Raw genomic sequence first — 22,719 nt, forward strand, 5'->3', positions numbered from 1 at the left:
ACCATACGAGAATCTCTTCCAAAACCTCATTGATGGGATGCTGCAATCACGTAGAAACCACTCTCCAGACAACCACCACAACCAAGTACTGACATCTGATTGTGAGTTGCTGTACTGCGATTCATCTATCCACAAACACTTGCTTCCACTCACTTACAGTCCGTCGCTCCAAGCACTATCACAGGTGCCGCTGTGCATTCACTGCTGGGATGTTGTGTGCCACCGCTCGTCCATGGCAACCCTTCACATGGTGTTCCCTATGGATGGTTCTGGTGATAATGCATGTTCCAATGGCCTGTGAGACCCTGAGCGAGGGAAGATGATGTGTGTGATGTCTTCACAGCTCCTACAAGGCTTTGTTGTCTACATTCTGTCAGTTTACAAGGTCTCCCTGAACGTAGCGGCACTGCACACACCGGATGGCTTCCATGTCCCAATAACATGGCCAACAGTGGACTCTGGAAGGTCCAGAAGCTGCGATGACAGTACTGATTGGTTGGTGACACCGCTCCCGCCAGACCCCGTTGTCGGCTCGACACCCGGCGACATCCCCCCCCCCCCCCCCCCCCATCAGACCCCGTTGTCAGCTCTACAGTTGGTGACAGTTTTTGTTCTGGGATCCCCTGTGTGATCCTCTCCTTTATACCTAATGCTCACACATCACCTGCACGAACAAGAGTGCTGGGGGGGTTGGGGGGGGGGGGGGGGCAATGCTTCTCTCAACAGCTAGTTGATATACACTAAAGGAGTTTTCAAAAAAGTCAAAATATGTTTATTGTCTTAAGTTGTTGACTACAATAAACAATTATGAACCAAAACCACAAAGTGGATACGTGTTTTGAACACCAAATAACATACTTTAGTATATTAAAATATACATTTTTATATAACTTTATTAACAAAATTTAAATCTGAAAAGGACATTTTATCACCCTTTCTCAACAATGGCTTAAAAGCACAAATATAAATACAATGACAAACACTGGTCAGATGTGATCTTGTACTTTCGCACGCTCAGTTAGCAGGAGAGAAGTCCGACAAGCGGAAAACAGCTAGAGGAGAAAAATACCTTCTTAAGGGGTTGTAGAAGATTAAGGAAAACATGGCTGCTTTTTTCTCCATAAACATTGCCGCTATTGTTTATAGGTTGAGCTTTGCCACAACAGCCTATTAAGGTATATGGGCCTGAGCTTTCATACCGCTCACAAACTGTGGACAGAAGCAGCCAGATCTTTTTCATACTAGTCCTTAAAGGAGATGTCCCGAGGCAGCAAGTGGGTCTATACACTTCTGTATGGCCATAATAATGCACTTTGTAATATACATTGTGCATTAATTATGAGCCATACAGAAGTTATAAAAAGTTTTATACTTACCTGCTCCGTTGCTAGCGTCCTCGTCTCCATGGTGCCGACTAATTTTCGGCCTCCGATGGCCAAATTAGCCGCGCTTGCGCAGTCCGGGTCTTCTCCTCTTCTCTATGGGGCTCCGTGTAGCTCCGCCCCGTCACGTGCCGATTCCAGCCAATCAGGAGGCTGGAATCGGCAATGGACCGCAGAGAAGCCCTGCGGTCCATGAAGACAGAGGATCCCGGCGGCCATCTTCAGCAGGTGAGTATGAAGACGCCGGACCGCCGGGATTCAGGTAAGCGCTGTGCGGGTGGGTTTTTTAACCCCTGCATCGGGGTTGTCTCGCGCCGAACGGGGGGGGGGTTTAAAAAAAAAAAAACCCGTTTTGGCGCGGGACATCTCCTTTAAGGGAGATTAGTTTATTATCGGACATCTATTTTTTCTTTAAAATAATTCTCCAGTTCTTCAAAACTGATGACCTACAGTTTCCTCAGATAGTCATCAATAGCGGATTGGTGGGGGTCCGTATGAAACAAGAAAATAAGGGAGATAGAACAATACCTCCGCAGCGCCACCTATTGGAAGGCAGCATTCCTTCAAAGCACTGTTACAAGGCTTGTATAAAAAGTCTAACAATGACCGGGAATTGAAAGCAAAGTCAGAAACCATCCCCAGACAGCTGCACACAAAGCAGGCACCATGCCAGGCTGCTGCACAATGTGCAGAATGACCACGTGGGCCCCAGGCAGCAGACCCCCAAAAATCAGCTCTAGATGCCCTATCCTGTGGATCCTGTAGGTCATCAACTTTGAAGAGATGGAAAATCCCTTTAAAGGCAACATCCAATGTAGTTTATATTGCTACTGTAAGTAATTTCTTGGGTAACAACCACCGAAGTGCAACATGTAGCCTCCGCCGAAGACTCAAAGGGCGCCAAGAGCGCTGTGCTTTCAGTGAATTACAATCGGCAGTCATGTAGGGCACTTTAGACAGAATCATTCATTCATTCAGCTTGTGCGGTTTGTAGCTTGGAGCAAACAAAGTCATAACATAAACCCTGTTATTCCTTGACATTATGGGAGAAATATATTATGACTGGCAGTTCAAACACCATATACAAAGAGACGCTCGACTCTTCATGTATTAGGAGCATCTTGGCACCTCCGTGCGTCTACACAGAAATCTATGCCAGGTCTGATCTAGCGTACAATTCTAGTAGTCTATGCCAGGTTTAGGGGAAAATTATATACAAATAAGTTGGTCCAGGGTGGCTATGCCCATCCAACTAGCCACAGCCCTTTTAGGAAAGTCGTTGACAGCAGCACGGACCACGAAAAGTTTTTGTGCAAGCAAGCCTTGAGAAAAGTCTTGTGACTTTTTATGCCAGAAACTAAAAGCAGAGACATTTAGGAATATCCCCCGCCAAGCGAGTTATTGGAGATCTGTATGAAGGACCTACATTTTTCAAAAAACAGACAAATCGAAGAAAAAAAAACTGTAATGTGACAGCATCCTAATTTGGCAAGAAATAGATCATAAAATCTATTGAAATCCTGTTTTAAAATAACTTTGAAAAATAAAAAACAGCCACTACATCCTTCCACTGCGCCTGCGGTACAGCCCCACTGCATCCTTCCACTGCGCCTGCGGTACAGCCCCACTGCATCCTTCCACTGCGCCTGCGGTACAGCCCCACTGCATCCTTCCACTGTGCCTGCGGTACAGCCCCACTGCGCCTACGGTACAGCTCTACTGCATCCTTCCACTGCGCCTACGGTTCAGCTCCACTGCATCCTTCCACTGCGCCTACGGTTCAGCTCCACTGCGCCTGCGGTTGAGCTCCACTGCATCCTTCCACTGCGCCTGCAGTTGAGCTCCACTGCATCCTTCCACCGCTCCCCTTTGCTTCAATCCCTGGTGAAACAGGAATCGGTGAATTCACATGTTCACTGCTAATTACTGGCCTCAGCGGTCATGGGTCGCTCTCGCGCACATGAGCATCGAGGCCTGCGATAGGCTACTGCAGTTCTAGCTGGGAACGAAGCGGAGTGAAAAGCAGAGTGACGGCCATTCTGAAGGTGAGAAAACAAAAACCCCTCTACAGAAAGGTCTTAGAACCCGTTTCGATGGAACGATATCCTTCAGGTAGTTGTGGAAATGAATGTAATCAGAGTAATGGCGGCCAACGATGGAGGGTGTAAAACCTGCCAATAAATCGGACCGCATAAGCAGTGTTCATCTATGGACGACCGGCTGATTATCGACGCTCTCCGCCTCCATGCAGCGTCGTTGCTGTGTGACAGCGCTGAAGCCATAATCGTTGGAACTATCAGGAGCTTAAAAAAAAAAAAAAATCCAAACAGGGGTGCTGGAGTCAAAAGCCAGTGGCTGGAGATCAGTGTGCACAAGGGGGTGCGAAGAGTCATTCTCGGACCCCACATGGACTTCCCTGGTGGAGAGTATAACAAGACATCCCCAGCTCCCCGGACATCATAAACAAGTATAGTGCTGTTCGGAGGGAAGTTGTCCCGTAAAGAACTTTAGCGCAGTATAGGTGCGTGAAAAGATTGCGGCTCTACGGCACTAAAATTTACGTGAAGTGATTTTCAGCTACTGTGTCTTGAGCTTAATTAGCTGTAAAAAAACAAAAACAACAAAAAAACAAAAACGCCCGTTGAGAGGATCGGGAGCCTCGCGGTGCGTGTTCCTGAAGGCTGTGGCATGCACGACTCATCTTGGAAAAAAATCAGCAGTTGATTTAGAATGCACTAAAAATAAAAGTACGTCCATCAATGTAACAACTGGATTTATGGTTTCAATGCATCAACATTACAAAGAGAAGCATCTCAGTCCTCATGAAAGGCATCCTATTGTTTTGGACATACAGCTCCAATACCAACAGACCAAGCCTGTGAGCTACTCGCATCTGAGCCCTAATTAGGAGCAGCGCATGACTGCAGCGGGTCGTGTGTACTTGGGTACCATGGGAGAAATACAGGCCTGCAGAAGAGCTGAATACATCAATTAGTGACATTTTCAAAAGTTTCTTCATTTTTTTAAGCAGTGTAGCAATTAAATATACTTCTACCTTTAAAGCTTTGGGTTACAATTCAGAGTACAACTTATGATCAGTGCAAACTAATTCAACTTTTTATGTAAATGAAATGCACATGTAAAAGTATTCAAAAAGGTGGATATACACTTTAATCCTAGTTCAAGGACTACAACTTTAGATTAAAAAAAATATACACCAACCAAAATCTATCAATTTTATATAGATTTTGGGTGTATTCAAATGGTCACTTTTTGCATGTATTTCACATGCGCTTTTTTTGTTTCTTCCCACCTGGGACCTTTAACCCCTTAATGACACGGCCTATTTTGGCGTTGAGGACCAAGCGATTTTTTGGTATTTTTCCATCTCCATTTTTCAAAAGCCATAACTTTTTTATTTTTCCGTGGACGCGGCCGTATAAGGGCTTGTTTTTTTGCGTGGTGAGCTGTAGTTTTTATTGGTGCCACTTTTGGGTACATAGACAATATCGTAAAATTTTTTTATTTTTTTTATGATAACGGAGAGAAAACGCATCAATTCTTTTTTTTTTACAGCGTTAATCATGCAGCATAAATGACACTAAATTTTTTCTGCGGGTCGGTACGGTAACAATACTAAAATTGTTATATATTTTTTTTAGGTTTTTACACTTTTGCAATAAAACCCCCTTTTTTTTGGAAATCTTTTTTTTCCTCTATAGCTGCATTCAAAGTCCTGTAACTTTTTTATTTTTCTATGTATGGAGCTCTATGAGGGCTTATTTTTTGCGAGACGAGCTGTAGTTTTTATTGGTACCATTTTGGGGAATGTACGGCTTTTTTGATCACTTTTATTGCATTTTTTGGGAGGCAAAATGCTAAAAATTAGCATTTTGCCTCTGTTTTTTGGCATTGTTTTTTACGCTTTTTATGGTACAAAATAAAAAGTGTGTTCAACTTTTTGTACACGTCGTTACGGACGCGTCAATACCCAATATGTGGGGTTTTAATTTTTTTTCCCTTTTTTTATGCTAATATTAGAAAAAGCATTAAAAAAAGGGGTTTTTTTACATTTTTTTTTAACATTTTTCTTTCTTTTTTTTTTTACACTTTTCTTTTCTTTTTTTATACTATTTGAGTCCCTCTGAGGGACTTACAACACTGTGCCTATGATCGCTGTTATAAGGCATGGCAGAGCTACTGCTCTGCCATGCCTTATCGCTTATACAGCGATTATAGGCACAGGCAATACAGGACGCCAATGTCTGGCGTCCTGTTGCCATGGCGACAGGCCAGGCTCTCGCGATGACATCGCGAGTTCCGTCCGGAGACACAGAGGGAGCGTGATCCCTCTGTGAACTCTTTCCCTGCCGCGATCTACTTAGATCGCGGCAGGGAAGGGGTTAACAGCGGGGGGCGCATCACCGATGCCCCCCCCGCTGTTGCAGCGGGACGCCGGCTGTGACTGACAGCCGGCTCCCACTGCGGGATAGCGCTGGATCTTATGTGATCCTGCGCTATCTCCAGGACGTACCGGTACGTCCTGGAGCGGGAAGGGGTTAAGGTGCATCTACAGAATATGCCGTAAAAGTCTGGGATGAAAATGGCTTCACTAAGTGCTGTGCAAAGATATACCACCCCCTCTATTAAAGGGGTGGTCTCAGAATCGCTGCTTATCACCTATATTCAGAATTGTGCCCAATCACAAGAGGTTCCACCGCTGATTCAGCCACCGATCACAAGAATAGAAGTCTTGACCCCTTGTTGGATGGCAGGGCTGTACCAACCGTACAGCCGAGAACTACCCTGCACAATGTTTGTCTGGGTGGGGTAAGGTTACGCCTCGCGGAGAGTGCCTTAAAGGGCATAGAGAGTCTTCTAGAAAATGCAATGCTCCCTGCACAACAGATATGCAAATGAGAAAAAAATGCCTCCATGGCACCACTGTTGAAAAGTAGTTTCCCTACAAGTCCCTGTTGGACCTCTTGCCAGGCCTTGCAATATAACTGCGAATAGAAACGTCTTCTCTGGGAGGAAAAGATCGCCAAGTACAGATGGACCGTTTCCAGGTTCTTTCCCCACCTTCCCATAGGTGGCACCATGAAGGCCTAGAAGACTCCCCACACCACTATGGTGCTCCCCGAAAGGAGAAGCAGTAACCCCATTTCACAGGCATCTCACCCTGCCAACCAGAACCCTCCTGTGTACTGAAGAGGGGCAAAACCCCCTAATCAGCTGTCTGTACAGGGCCGTATTTTCCTTATGGAGGTTAGGTTTCTATCCTCAGTTTTTGTACACGGCCCCTTAAAAGCTTGTACCCCGACTTACAGCTGGCTTTTGATAGGTGACACTCTAGAAGTATTTTTCCATGTTCCCATTTATAGGCAAATACTATGCCAATATTAGAGGGTTTTTTTTCTGCATACAGATTTATACGCCTCCTGCTGTGATCAATACTAACTATGAAGCAGATTGCTCCCCCTAGTGGTGGCTGTATGCAGCCAAACTATTAGCCTGCAATTGCAGCTGTGTGACGAGAAATGATGGCAGCCAATCGTTGGCTTGGCAGAGCGTCGGTGTGCAGTGGGACTCGGAGCTTCGCTATATTCTTAGGCCTATACCAAAAATCTTAAGTAGCAAAAATCATAAGAGTTAAGATTTTCTGTCCGGATTATCGCATCTGTGAGAATAATATAAGAGCTCAGGCGATGTAGCGCTGCACAAGCGGCAGAACACCACAGATGTGCCATCACAAGACAATCGCTATACAATAAGTGTCTATATATGTCTCATCTCCTAAAAAAAGCGGCAAACATCAGAACACAACCGACAATATAAAACCCCAGAAATAAAAGGCTCTGCAGTCACCACAGATCAGCGCACAGAAGACGGCAATTTCAGCTTTTAACATCAACTTGCAGGTGAAGAAAAAGGGATTTTCAAGTGTTTTTTTGCTCATTCTGCGGCAGCGAAGAGAAGAGCGCCCAGAGCAGCGTCGGATTCTCACAGTTGTGCTGCTCCTCCCAGTGTCGGAAGACTTCCTGCCGGCTCTTATAAGCTTCTGCACAAAGCAAGCAGTTGAAATGATCTCTGCAAAAGAACTTGATTTGTGAGGAAAGGCCAGGGGGGTGCTCACCGTCCGCTGATGGAGTAACAAGCGGCTCCTTCATAGTACTGACCAGACAGCCGCAGCCTTCAGCGCCATTTCTGCTTTCATCCAGTAACTTCCATTGATGCGTTGCTTCCTCGACCACCTCCTCCTGGGCACCTCGTCCGCACTGCAGGACTCCTTCAGGCAAAACCTCCTGAGATTCATCTTCATGTACACTGAACAGATGGAGCTTCATAGCAGAAAAGGCTGTCGCTACGAAAGGACAGCGTCCGCATCGGATCTGTAATTGGACCCCATCGTTTGGTCTGGGAACAGAATCGCCTTCCGTAGAGACACTCTTATTCCTGTAAAGGAAGCCGCACAATAAATCCATTGACTTCTACGAACAACAATACTATGGGGCCTGTTCACACCGGGCAGATTTGCTGCAGCGGGTCGGCACCATTTGGTTCGTATCTGGAGGGCGGTTTTTAAAGTGGATTTTGGTGCAGAGTCCACCCCCTCATTGAGAAGAGGCGGAGTCCGCAGTATCGTCGGCAATACAATTGATAGGCTGCAGATTTAAATTTCACTCCGCGTGTCAATTTCTACAGGATTCTGTAGATTTTTTTTTGCAGCATGGGAACAAAATTTTGAAAATCTCATCCACTTTGCTGCTAGTGTAAATGTCGCGGATTTTCCGTGTGGAGAATCCGTATAGTAAATCCGTGGCAAATCTGACCTTTGTAAACAAGTCCAAAAGGGGTTCTACCAAAAACACAAGTTTATTGCCCATACACAGCACATCCACAGGAGGAGAATAACTTGCCGATTGGTGAGTGTGGAGGTGGGGGGGGGGGAAACTCACTGCCGAGGACCCCGCCAATCTTGAATGGAGGTCTGGCATACCCCACCCTCCTCGCTACACACCCAGCAGTGAAGAGGAGACTAAACGAAGCGCCGGTCATGCAAGCACACTAACGCTCCATTCACTTTCAATGGGGCTGTGGAGATACCCTAGCGCCACCCGCTTTTCATCCGGCGCTTAGTCTGTCACTTAGACACGAAATATCAGAACATTTTCCTATAAATAAATGAACAAGTCTAAAATTTGTGTTTCATTTTTTCCATTTTGTTCTCTATCTACTTTTAGGACTTCTGTGAAAATCTGATGTAGTTTTAGGTCAAATATAAGCAGAAACATGGAAAAGTCTGAAGGGTTCACAAACTTTCAAGCCATGTAACACCTCCTGTCCTCCTTTCCAATGTTGCTACCATTAATGAATGTAAATTGGCCACCAGGTTCTCAATCTACCGTTTACACCCCGAGCTGCACACGCTTCAAAATTTATTCTCCCATTTCTGTATTGAATTGTGAAATAGGTGGGAAGGGGGTGGGGGACATGAGTCTCTAATTCTCTGGATTGGCCCCAGGGTAGGAATCCTCTTAAAGGGGTTATGTGGAGCTATAAAGTTCCCCCCTATCCCTGCGGAAACCTTAGAGACCCACGCTCACAAGAATGGTGGGGATCGCCGTGGTTGGACCCCACCGATCATAAAGTCACCCCTGTCCTGTGGATAACTTGGCTTCTATGAAGGGTGTTGGGGTCAACGGAGTACTCACCTCTGTAGTAAGAGACTTGTTTCAGGTCTCGCTTTGAGAGTTAGGCTTTTCTTCCCCAGTTTGCAGGAAGATTCTGTGCTTATAGCAACTCTATGGACTTCTTTAAGGTGTCCAATATACACTCGGATGTGTCCAAAGACCTTGGCGCAGAACTCGCAGCACATCAGCTTCTTGAGACGGCTCTCGCTATGGTGGAGCTTCATGTGCGTGCTGAGACTACCCGAGTGCACGTAGGCCTTCCGACATAGACGGCAGTGGTAGGGTCTCCTGTTGCTATGACCGTTCAGGTGGTCTTGTAAGTGATGCTTAAACTGGAAGCTATGATCACACACATGACACTTGTACAACACTTTTGTACTACTCTTTGGAGTCAAAGAATGGTCTCCTTGCCTCCACCGGTGAAGTCTGCTGCCAAACCTATTTCTTAGATGACATTCAGCCGTACTTGCATGAAGTAAAGGGTTGGAGGCGCTCAGCGATGCCAGGCTCTGAACCTCGCCCATTGGCTTTGGCATTATATTTCGATATTTCTTTGAGGCTGTTTCACTTTTACCAGCGACCTCAGCCTGAGCCTTGTATTTATCCTTGCATGTAATGATCTTCTTTCCAACAAGTCTTATTTTTGTTTGGTAGCCCAATATCTCACTGTAAGTTTTTCGTTTCTTCCCCCGTTTTCTTGCAAAACTATAATTCTGGTTGATGTGGATGCCGGGATCAGACGTTAGATTTGGTTGGCGTGGACTATCCAAAGCAGAGAAATTTAAAACATTGACAGAAGGAGAAGTAATTTGGACTTCGCATGGCGTCGTCTGTACGCTAGTAGGACCTATACTTGGTTTTGCTTTGATTGCTTCTGAAGCGACAGATTTCTTCATTTTTGAATAAGGCAAAATAGGCAACTTCCCCTTAGGAACAGATTGGAGAGGTTGAAGTGGACTGCCAAATACAACCGGAGAAAGCACCGTTAGGGAGTTTGTAGAGTCAACAACTTTGGCGCTTTCATATCTAACTGATGACCCGCTACCGTTGGATGAAGAAATTCTCTTCTCAATTAACTTTATGGGGCTTCTAGTGGCGGAACTTGGGTTTAGACTGCTTTCTGTACAAGGAATATTTGAGTTATTTACTTCACAAACTTCCACCCCACTTGTTGTGAAAAGCCTGCTTTCCAAACCAGACTCTTCTGCTGCCCTCAAGGGTTTTGCATTTTCTGTCTTGGGCTCTAATTTTGTAGTAGCTTCAGAAGGGCCATCCTCATTTACCTGCATATTTGCCCCAGCTGTTTTTGGCTTGCATGCGCCCTTCATTTTCTTGTTGAGGAACTTTTTGCTGCGAGCGGGCTGGTACCTTGGAATGGGTAATTTGAGATTTTTTTGCAAAGGTATACCAGTGTTTTTTATTACAGAGCTCCCCATCGCTGAAGTGACTTGTGGTAAAGCTACAAGGGAAAAAGTACCATCATGTCCGGCGACTTTCATCAAAGTATACTTCTGGGGGTTAATAACCAACGGTTTAACTGCAGGCACGGCAACATCAGACAGGGAGGGAGGAAAACCGGATGACGAAAAGGAAGAAACAATCTTTGGCGTCACTTTTGGTGCTATAGTTCTAAAGTGAGTTGTGTTGGGGACGGCCTTCTTGCAGTGCATAGTCCCGGGAGATCCGATGGCGAGCCGCGACTCTGTAAAACAGAAAACATGTATTGTAAGAGAATACACAGGACATGCATCCCACAGACAGTCCAGTGATGACCCCCTAGGCGTTACCGCTGTCACCATCTCCTGGCGGGGGACACTTCCTGTGTAACAATGCCATAGAGCAACTTGGAATGGACGCACCAGAGGGAATGCGTCAAAGAGAAGAAGATTCTCCCAAAATGACTGCTAATAAGGAATATGTAAAAATTGCAGTTAGGTTAAGTGATGCTGTAGACAGGGAATGGACACTTAAAGGGGTTGTCCAGTTGTAAACTATTAATGGTCTATCAGAGGGACAGATCATCAATAGTAGGGACCCCCATCAATCAGCTGCTTGCTGGGCCTGTGTGCTTGCACACTTAAGCGATTTATGCATTAAGCCGACAGCTCCGTTCCCACTGCAATGGCCAGGCTTGGTATTACAGGCCCAGCTCACATTGAAGAGAATGGAAACTTTGACTGTAATACCAAGCCTGGTCACTGCAGTGGGAACAGAGCTGTCCACTTCCTGCATAAATCAGCTAATTGTATGAACACACCGACCCAGCAAACACCTGAGCAACAGGTTCCCAGGTGGCAGACCCCAGCCAATCCATTATGGATATCCTTTATTGCAGATAGGCCATCAGTAGTTTACAACCCCATTAATTATACCACTATATTGGAATTAAAGGGGTTTTCTAGAACTTCAATAGTGATGACTTATCCTTATAAGACATAAATATCCAATTGGCAGGGGTCAGCCACTTAGAACCCCTGACAATCAGCTGTTTGAGAAGCTAATGGTGCTCGGGGGAGCTCTACGTCCTCCACTTAGGCCAGCGGTATCACGCTCATTCGCGACGTGGCCAGATAGCAGCTAAACCCCATACAAGTGAATGGGATTGAGCTGCTATACCAGCTACTGCCATTACTAATCTTACGGTGCCGTGCCTAGCATGTAGTGAAGAGGCTTCTATGCTCATCCTAGCGCCGTGGCCCTTCAAACAGCTGGCTGGCTGCAGCCCTGAGCGGAAGACCCTCAATCAGATATCCATGGCCTAAGGAGAGGTAAGCAATATCACAATCTCCAAAAGCCCTTTCTACGCAAAGAAAAGAATGACAGAGGGCTTCTTTAATGTGTTCCCCCACTTCTAAATGCAAGCAGAGGTACAGAAGTATCACAGAACTGCCAAGAGAAGAGTCAAAATGTAGACACAATCACCGGGACACCCTAAAATATAACCTAACTAAAACCTAGGGCTGATATCGTGTATATAACAGAAAATCCAGACCACCTCTAGAAGGTTGGGGCGATCAGCCGGATAGTCCCAGAGCAATTAGTCAAAAATCACCCTCCTGGGAGGCTACACTGATCCCACACAAAAAGCCACAGCTTCCCCGCTGCTAACTGCTGGAAACGCGCAACCCCAGAGGAGTAACGGGGAGAAGCTGCTGGTGAATGCCTCGCATCCACGGGGAATTAGTGGGGAGCGCGATATGGGGGCGGGGTTCACAGGCCCATATGAAGTAGCCTAAATCAGCTATGACTAAAGTAGGATAGTTCCATAATTGCAACCTCAAGCTGGATATACAGCCTAAGGGTAGATAACTCAGTAGGACAGCTCGACTCTAGAGAACCTCAAGCAAAAGAGAGCAAACACCAGAACTTCTGCCCCTGGTGGCGATATCATCAAATTGCGTTTGACTCGAAGGAGAAGAGCAAATCACTACCTCTAAAAAGAAAGGACAGATTAGATAAATATCCATAATCCACAATGGAATCGGAAAGAAGCGAGTAGACCAGAAATGCCAGAACGCACGGTGAAAATAGGCAGTATTTGTATATCAGGGAACGCACACAAGACCAGATAAATGGGGCAAAAGACAGTCTCATTAGTCCTGTGTGCACGACAACAATGTAGTCTGAAGATCAGGCAGCCTCCTTCAGCAATAACCTCATTCGCATCCCCTCGTCCGCCATTATTAGGAACAATATCATAGGTTCGGAGATTTACCTGCAGCGTCGCCACGTTACTGCTCTGGGGTTGTACCTTTCCAGCAGTTAGCAGTGGGGAATCTGTGGCATCAGTGCCGCCTCCCAGCAGGGTATTTTATGACTAACTGCTCTGGGACTATCCGGCTGATCGCCCCGACCTTCTAGAGGTGCTCTGGATTGATATTTACATTAGATCAGCCCTAGTTTTTAGTTATCTCTTATTACAGGCTATATTTCAGGGCGTCCCGCGGATTCTGGGATGCAGAAGTAAATACACTTAGGCCTCATGTCCACGGGGAAAATCGGGCCCGCTACGGATTCTACATGTAGAATCCGCAGCGGGTCCCTCCTGCCCTGCGAACATGAGCGCTGAAAATAGGAATTTATAAGAATTTACCTATCCGTAGCGGGCGGGAAGCTCTGCTCTTCCTCACGGCCGGATCTTCTTTTTCGGCCGGCGGATGAATTCCTCACGCCGGCGGCACGTCGCCGACGTGCCGCGCGCATGCGCCGGGCACATCCACCGAGCCGAAGCAAGAAAGATGCGGCCGTGAGGAAGAGGAGACCTTCCCCGCCCGCTCCGGATGAGTAAATTCTTTTAAATTCCTATTTTAGGTCTCCCGCGGATCCGGACGGCTTCCATAGGCTTCAATAGAAGCCCGCGGGAGACCCGCACGAAAATGGAGCATGGTCCAGATTTTTTCATGCTCCATTTTTTTTAAAATCACTTTTATTGACGATCCGCGGGTATTTATCTACCCGCGGGTGGTCAATGCATCCCTATGGGGTGCGGATCCGCGCGCGGGAGAAGAGTTAAAATCTGCTGCGGATTTTAATTCTTATTTTCCCCGTGGACATGAGGCCTTAGACTTTGAGGTTTCACGGGTGTAAGACATCTTGTTCTAGGGATTTTTTTCCTATAAAGCCTCATATTACTTTTGATCTTCAGCCAATCCTCTATCAGACAGGGAAAGACTCATGGTGCTTGGTGGGCGGTAGAATTGCCAAGGCTACTTCACAAAGCATGGCGAGTCTCGTGTCGGGGTTTTCCTAATTAGGATAGTGCAGGAGGCGCTATGGGCATCATCTCAAGAGTGCAACCTGTGTCTATCCGTAAGATCGAGCAGAAACTCAGAGGTAACGCAACACTTTAAAGTAAACGAACAACAGAGCACTGGGACAACAAATTAGCTTACACCCGAGCCCTCAAAGAGCCAAGTTTAATTAGGTCCATACCCGTGTTTACATTTACAGGTCATCTAGTCACTGTGCCAATGGATTGTCATAAAGCAGATGTAATGCCCCCATTCATAAAAGGGCATCTAGATCATATCTAGGTTATTACAGACCAGATCACAGAAAAGATACTGTAGGTCAGAGGCCCAACCTTTTTTAACTTGTGAGCCACATTAAACTCTGAGTGATGGTTGTGAGCCGCATTCAACTAAAAAAATGGAGGAGGAGAGAAATGTATAGGCTGTGACTACACAAAATTTGGCACAACTTGTGTTGCACTTCCAAAAAAATGCAGCATGGCCCTCCTATGTCTGTCTCATTACACTGTAAGTGAATGCAGTTGCATTGCAACTCACAAGTTGCTGCGAATAGACAATCTGAAGAAAGTTAAACCTGACAGATTTCTTGCGTTTGTTGAGTCGTGACATCCTGTTAGTCACAACACAGCCACATTCAGTTATATTAGGGCATTCAGAGGCTGCCTCCCTGCTAATGGTATCACAGATTATGCACTGCGGCATGGGAAGTCAAGACAGTGAACTACTGGCAGAATTCTAGGCTTGCTACATGTCCTTCCCTGGTTGTGAATTGCAAACAATAAAGCAACAGAAAACTGGGGGACGAGCACCTGAAAATCAGAACTTACAGACCCGAAACAGTGCAAACAGCAGTGAATGAGAGGCGGATGTGGGGTATTGTAGAAAACTTGGTGAAAACTCAGACATGCTTTAAGCCCTTAATGACGCGGCCCTCCACCCCCCTTTTCGTTTTTCATCCCCCCCCCCCCCCTTGAAAAAAAAAATCATAACTCCTTTATTTATCCATCAACGTCGCTGTATGAGGGCTTGTTTTTTGTGGGCTGAGTTGTAGTTTTTAATGGTGCTATTTAAAGTAACATATAATGTACTGAAAAACTTTTTAAAAAAATTCTAAGTGGAGTAAAATGAAAAAAGAAAAAACAACCTTCCGCCATCTTTTAGTGCGTCCTGTTTCTACGGCGCACAAAACTGCAACAAAAACGACATGATAACTTTATTCTATGGGTCAGTACGATTGCTGTGATACCAAACTTGTAGTTTTATTTTACGTACGGGACCCCCCGAACATCAGAATTGACAGCGGCATTTAAAGGGTTAATAGCCATGGTCGTCTGAACGGTCGATTGCAGCTATTGCCCGCGGTAATCAGCTGTAGTAAACAGCTGACGCCCGCGCTGTATGCAGAGAGGTCGCCCCGCGACCTCTCTGTATACATACCCCGACGCTCCAGGACGTAAATGTACGTGCTGGCACGGGAAGGGGTTAAAGTCAACAAAATATAGTCATCTGAATACACATGATGATTGGGACAACAACTGGCCCAGGCTGGGGGATGGAATTATGTAACAAGCGTACCAAAATAGGCAAATAAATGGACATCGGTATCATACAGACCCAGAAGCCGCCACGTGGCGTTAACACGCTGATTAATGTATGTATGCGGCTCACCAGAAGACTCTTTGAAGCCATGCGCTGCAAACCTATCAACGCTGCAAGGGAAGTAACACATTAATATTCAGTGAAATCGTACGTTTTACTTATATGATCAAAGTCCACAAATTAATTCCTGCAGTAATATGGGGATTCCTGAGGAATTTCATTAACTTACAATTAACTAATCCGCTGTGATTCCAGAAAACACCGACTCCTAAGATAATGCCGCCATGGTGCCAAGTAAAACGGGCAGCTTGTAGACGAAATGGGTTCTGTGTGGAAATCATATTTTCGGTATAATGTAAAAGTTCGGAAACTTTCTAAATACTTTGGGGGAAGTTTACATGGACGGCATTTTAAATGTTGGTCTTAAGAAACTTCACTCCAGCGCACTGTAGATGAAGAGGGGCCTGAAAGTGCCTGCAAGGAGTGGTTGAAAGGATGGTAATAGCCAAGTGCAGCATGGCTACAGCTTTTCCACACCTCCCATAGAAGTCAAGCACAGCAATCTGTACGGTTCCTGTAACTGAGGGAACAGCACTGCTCACTTAATCCATTGACTTCTATGGGAGTTGTGGAAACAGTGCCTCTACTCCCCCCCCCCCCCCCCATCATAAATTCTCCTCGGTGTTTCTGGGCCAGTGAGTGGAGATCTAGGGCCTTCAGTCTTTTATTCCTATATGATATGAGCCGCTCACAGTAAGTAATTAGCATGTTTTTGAATGTTTCACATTTATTGTTTATACTCTAAGGCCGGTTTCACACGGGTGACAAAATCGTGCGATGTTTCTCGCGATGCGACAGCACTACGAATCGCATGTATGTGAAGCTGATGCTTTCCAATGGGATCCTTCACATTAGCGAGGTTTTGTAGGCTGCTACATTGCGAGGGGAAAAAAATGCGGGCTGCTAAATATTACTGCGATTTACGAGGTTTTGTAGCCCATGTTTCCCTATGGAGCCCGCCTATGAATCGCACTGCACGAAAACGCGTTTGTGTGGTGCAACTTTTAAGTATAAAATCCTACTGCAAAGGCCATAAAATAAGCAATGCAATAAGGGGCAATTTATAAGACCCTGGTTGGGTCACCGCCCCTTATTACCCACATGAGCAAGCAGTGGAGACCGCAACCCCCAAGCAGACTAGATGTGCTTCTTAGTATAAGCCACCAATCTACCCCCTCGGCACAATGTATACACCCCGGAGGAAGAGAAGACAATGGAGCAGAATGGATTGGCTGAACCAATATTTGATATAAAACGCAAATAGACAACTGCAAATAGAGCGGGGAGATATGCCCTCAGCACCAGAAGAGGTCTAGGGGCGCATGATGAGAACATTGTTCTTCCTCTCTACAAGTCACTGGTCAGACCACACATGGGATATTGTGGACAGTTTGGGGCACCGGAACTCAAGAAGGACATATCAGAGCTTGAGCGAGTACAGAGGTGACAACTAAAGTAATAAATGGAATGGGCGGACTACAATACCCAGAGAGGTATAATATAGTAGGAGTCAGTACAGAGATCTCTCCCATCATCTATTATACCCAGGACTGTAACAAGGGGGCGCTCTCTACATCTAGAGGATAGGTTTCTACAACATAGAAGGGGGTTCTTTACTGTAAGAGCAGTGAGACTGTAGAACGATATGGTGATACGATATAAGAGTATAAGCGGTTCTGGACGTCTTTCTTGATTGTTACAATATTACATGTTATATCGCTGATTACTCAGGAGGGTCGGTGATCCGGGGATTATTCCCATTGCCAGATTGGAGTCCAGATGGACATTTCATGGCTTCTACCTCTTTTTTTTTTTTGCTTTCCTCTGGATCAACATGGGGTGGGGGTAATAGGCCTCATTGGATGAACGGTCTCACATACTATGTTACTATGGTTGTCCAGGTGGCGGCACCTCGTTCACACGGAGAGACGCACTGCCAGCAACCAAGATTCTATTTTGGCTGCATAAAAGATGTGATCGGCCGCTGAGCGACCGTCTGCAGCTTAACCCCGTAGTGGCCGGCCCGTTTTATGCCCTAATGACCAACCAATTTTACAGATTCCTAATGTTTCTCCGCACGGAGCTCTATGAGGGCTGCTCGTTTTATCGCGAGGTGAGCGCCAGTCCTCATTTATCCCGTTTCTGGGAACACATAACATTTTGATTGCTTTTATGCAGTTTTTTCTACATACATGATTAACAAAATCTGCAATTCTTGCATGTTTTTTTTTCTCTTTTTATGCCGTTCGCCGTGAGGTCTAAGTAATAAGTGCCGCTAATTCTGCGGGCTGATACGATCACGTCAATACCACATTTAGGGAGCATTCAGACGACTATATACCGGCCGGGTATTCACGCCGGCCGATATACTGCGTCTCTCTCTGCAGGGGGGAGGAGGCTGGAAGAGCCGGGCGCAGTGCACTGAGCTCCCGCCCCCTCTCTGCCTCCTCTCCGCCCCTCTGCACTATTTGCAATGAGAGGAGGCAGGTCTAAGTTTTGGGAATTAGCTCCACCTCCGTCCCGCCTCTCCTCATTGAAAATAGTGCAGGGGGGTGGAGAGCTCAGAGCACTGCTCCCGACCCTTCCAGCCTCCTCCCCCTGCAGAGAGACACGCCGTGAATCGGCTGGGCATGAAAACCAGCCAACATACGGTCGTCTGAATGCACCCTTATATAGGTTTAATATCATGTCACTTTTTCACACTTTTTTTGTAAAGCTTTCCCTTCCTCCCATGACAGCCCGCCTCCCTCAGGACAGGAGGCGGGACCCTCCCCGATCTCAGTGAAGGTGGAAACACCCGTTCCTCCCTCCCATCCGTCAGACGGGTTGGAGGAGGTGGCCGTTTCAGCTCTTCCAGGGATTTCTCCAGATCTCCACTGGTGGCGGACTGCAGGGCCACGAGAGGTCACCCGTCGGGTGTAGGCCCTCCTCTCGACCCCCGCAGCAGATGCTGTGCTCCCTGTCTCTGGTGGGATCCTCCTCCTGTATCCGAGGTTCTATCAGGTGCTTCTTCGGCAGGTGTGCGCTGCTGGGGGCCACACCTGTCTCACCGCTAATCGGAGAGGATCTCCAGCCAGTCCAGACAGCAATTATACTAAGGGATTGGGCTCTGCCTTCGCCTCAGGGCGACTTCCCACTGCCAATAAAATCATACAAAACTTGTGCGTTAGGGCCGCTCTGGGGGGAGGGGAAGTCATTATTACTACTGGGGGCTTGGTCACTATCACTACTAGAGCCACTGTGTTTGTGTGTGGTGGTGGGGGGCACTATCACTACTAGGGCCACTGTGTGTGGTGGTGGTGGGGGGCACTATCACTACTAGGGCCACTGTGTGTGGTGGTGGTGGGGGGCACTATCACTACTAGGGCCACTGTGTGTGGTGGTGGTGGGGGGCACTATCACTACTAGGGCCACTGTGTGTGGTGGTGGTGGGGGGCACTATCACTACTAGGGCCACTGTGTGTGGTGGTGGTGGGGGGCACTATCACTACTAGGGCCACTGTGTGTGGTGGTGGTGGGGGGCACTATCACTACTAGGGCCACTGTGTGTGGTGGTGGTGGGGGGCACTATCACTACTAGGGCCACTGTGTGTGGTGGTGGGGGGCACTATCACTACTAGGGCCACTGTTGGGGGAGGTTGCTGACAACAGAGGTAAAATCGTGCGGTGCGATATGCACCCCCCCCCCCCCCCGCCCTGTTCTGGGGATACGCCCTGCTTAGATACAAGTGTATTGGTGAGTATCGTGTATAGGGGTTGTTCTGGGGATACACCTGCTTAGATACAAGTATATTGCAGAGTATAGTGTATAGGGATTGTTCTGGGGATACATCATGCTTAGATACAAGTGTATTGGTGAGTATCATAGGGTTATTTTGGGGATACCCCTGCTTAGATACAAGTGTATTGCTGAAAATCGTGTGTAGGGATTGTTCTGGCTATGCATCATGCTTAGATACAAGTGTATTGGTGAGTATGGTGTATAGGGGTTGTTGTGGAGATACACCCTGCTTAGATACAAGTATTGGGATTGTTCTCAGATACACCCTGCTTAGATACATGTGTATTGGTATACTGTATGGGGTTGTTCTGGGGATACACCCTGCTTAGCTACAAGTGTATTGGTTAGCATATTGTATAGAGGTTGTTCTAAGGATACACCCTGCTTAGATACAAGTATTGGGGAGTATCAGTGGGAAGGGGTTATGGAGGCGCAGTACTGGTACGCCCCGGTAGTTTTGGGGTGCTTGCAGGTCTCCTCCGGTGTCACTACAGGTTTGAGGGATGATGGTAATTTTTATTGCTGACATTTTCGTTTTTTTATCCAACCACCTTTTTTGAGGTGAAAGATACTAAATCGACTATTTTCGCCTTGTTGACATCAGTTTCTCCCTACTGGTTGATCCGCGGGCGGGCCTCAGCGCAGTGCCCTTAGGCCTCATGTCCACGGGGAAAATCAGATCCGCTGCAGATTCTCCATGTAGAATCTGCAGCGGGTCCCTCCTGCCCCGCGGACATGAGCGCTGAAAATAGCAATTTAAAAGCATTTACCTATCCGTAGCGGGCGGCGAAGCTCTGCTCTTCCTCACGGACGGATCTTCATTTTCGGCCGGCGGATGAATTCCTGACGCCGGCGGCACATCGCCGGCACGTCGTCGACGTGCCGCGCGCATGCGCCGGGCACATCCGCCGAGCCGAAGCAAGGGAGATGCAGCCGTGAGGAAGAGCAGAGCTTCGCGGCCCGCTGCGGGTGAGTAAATGCTTTTAATTCCTATTTTAGGTCTCCCGCGGATCCGGACGGCTTCCATAGGCTTCAATAGAAGCCCGCGGGAGACCCGCACGAAAATGGAGCATGGTCCAGATTTTTTCATGCTCCATTTTTTTAAAAATGCCTTTTATTGACGATCCGCGGGTATTTATCTACCCCGCAGGTGGTCAATGCATCCCTATGGGGTGCGGATCCGCATGCGGGAGAAGAGTTAAAATCTGCTGCGGATTTTATTTCTTATTTTCCCCGTGGACATGAGCCCTTAGACGTTGAGGTTTCATGGGTGTAAGACGTCTTGTTCTAGGGATTTTTTTCCTATAAAGCCTCATATTACTTTTGATCTTCAGCCAATCCTCTATCAGACAGGGAAAGACTCATGGTGCTTGGTGGGCGGTAGAATTGCCAAGGCTACTTCACAAAGCATGGCGAGTCTCGTGTCGGGGTTTTCCTAATTAGGATAGTGCAGGAGATGCTATGGGCATCATCTCAAGAGTGCAACCTGTGTCTATCCGTAAGATCGAGCAGAAACTCAGAGGTAACGCAACACTTTAAAGTAAACGAACAACAGAGCACTGGGACAACAAATTAGCTTACACCCATGTGCCCTCAAAGAGCCAAGTTTAATCAGGTCCATACCCGTGTTTACATTTAAAGGTCATCTAGTCACTGTGCCAATGGATTGTCATAAAGCAGATGTAATGCCCCCATTCATAAAAGGGCATCTAGATCATATCTAGGTTATTACAGACCAGATCACAGAAAAGATACTGTAGGTCAGAGGCCCAACCTTTTTTAACTTGTGAGCCACCCTATGGGGTGCGGATCCGCGCGCGGGAGATCCGCTGCGGATTTTAAATCACATTTTGCCCGTGGACATGAGCCCTTAGGCCTCCTTCCCACGAGCGTGACGGGCTCCGCAGCGTAATATTCCGCTGTGAAGCCCGTCACGGCGCCCCCCAGAGCCCCTATACTTACCTGCGGGAGATAGCGTGAAATCGCTTCCCCGCCCACCGCCGCGCGTCACCGCCCGTCACCACCCACCGCCCTCGCGTCACCAGCCGTGTCACGTGCACGGCCGGCCGTGTCACGTGACGCGGCCGGACCGCGTCATTTGGCGTCATATGACGCTCGGCGGTGGGCGGGAAAGCGTTTTTTCACGCTATCTCCCGCTGGTTACAGCGGGAGATAGCGTGAATGGACGGCTTCCATTGACTGCAATGGAAGCCGTCAGTGCGTACAGCCCGTCCTCACCCGCAGAAAATAGAGCATGCTGCGGGTGAGGACGGGAGAAATCGCGGTGCGTAATTCCGCGGTGGAATTACGCATCGTGAGCATGGAGCTATTAGGTTCAATAGAACCTAATAGCTGCGGGCAACGCAGCGGATTTTCGCCGCGAATTACGCGGCGGAAATCCGTTCGTGGGAAGGAGGCCTTAGGGTGGTGAGGCTGCTAGTGGCGGAGGGATCTGCGGCTCCCCTCTACTGGCCTGTGAGGGCTGAGGTACCCCAGGGGACCCCCTGAGCACATCCTGGGGATCGGAGGACTCCCACGGGCCGCTTGTACTGCTACACTGATCTGTGGTCAGTGAAGGGTTAACACCGCCAGACGGTCAGTAATACTCCCCTCCGCCGTGGGGCGCTGCTACGATTCGCCGCTCGCCGTCAGTCCTAGTCACAGGAGGCATACGGAGCTGTAATACCGCACGCCGCCACTACACAGTGCCGTGCCCCCGGGTGACAGACTTCTGACCCGCGAGCCCTGTCACCATGAAGCCTCTGGTCACGTCGGCGCCATATCTGCTGCAGGGAACTAAATGCCGGCAGCCTGACGGGCGGACACTACTGGAGGGACAAGCTCGACATGTGACCCATAGCGACCAATCGTAGCACAGCTTTCATCTCCTCTTCTGCGCGTACAAACTGAGAACAGCGATGTGATTAGTTGCTATGGACAACAGAGACCGAGGAGCAGCACACAGCAGCCGGTACATACCTGCAGGCGCCGCCGCTTCCCGGACATGAAGCATAGCTTCTACTTCCTCCACAGAAGAAACGACGGAAGCGGAACGTCTATATCCTGAGGGGGGCGCATATTAACGTTTTCCACAAGACTCCTGCTCGATTCGCAACCCGATTGGTTGTTTGGTGAATCAGCCAACCCAAACAACCAATCACTGTGAATCACCCAAGCAAGGGTGGTGAAGGACCTGCGTGACGTCGCCACCATATGACCGGCCACGTGCCTAAGTGGGCGGGCTGCGAAGTCACGTGACAGGAAGATAACGGAAGAGGTGTGTGTGTGTTGTACATAATGTACATATGGTAGAGCTGTGTGTGTGATGTACATATGGTAGAGCGCTGTGTGTGTGATGTACATATGGTAGAGCGCTGTGTGTGTGATGTACATATAGTAGAGCAGTATGTGTGGTGTGTATATATATAGTAGAGCTCTGTATGTGTGTGATG

General features: G+C 47.6%; 1 protein-coding gene across 1 annotated transcript; it reads right to left on the bottom strand.

Annotated features, from left to right (window-relative positions):
* Positions 1-1,719: 1,719 nt before the first annotated feature.
* ZNF438 (zinc finger protein 438) lies at positions 1,720-22,320 on the bottom strand. The gene is made up of 3 exons (XM_066585359.1): positions 22,247-22,320; positions 9,098-10,778; positions 1,720-7,838 (listed from the first exon to the last, which is right to left on the bottom strand). The coding sequence occupies exons 1-3, from the start codon at positions 22,278-22,280 to the stop codon at positions 7,322-7,324; spliced, it is 2,232 nt and encodes a 743-aa protein (XP_066441456.1). The 5' UTR covers positions 22,281-22,320; the 3' UTR covers positions 1,720-7,321.
* Positions 22,321-22,719: the final 399 nt, after the last annotated feature.

This window comes from Eleutherodactylus coqui, chromosome 12 (genome assembly GCF_035609145.1).
Source record: "Eleutherodactylus coqui strain aEleCoq1 chromosome 12, aEleCoq1.hap1, whole genome shotgun sequence".
Classification (NCBI taxonomy): domain Eukaryota; kingdom Metazoa; phylum Chordata; class Amphibia; order Anura; family Eleutherodactylidae; genus Eleutherodactylus; species Eleutherodactylus coqui.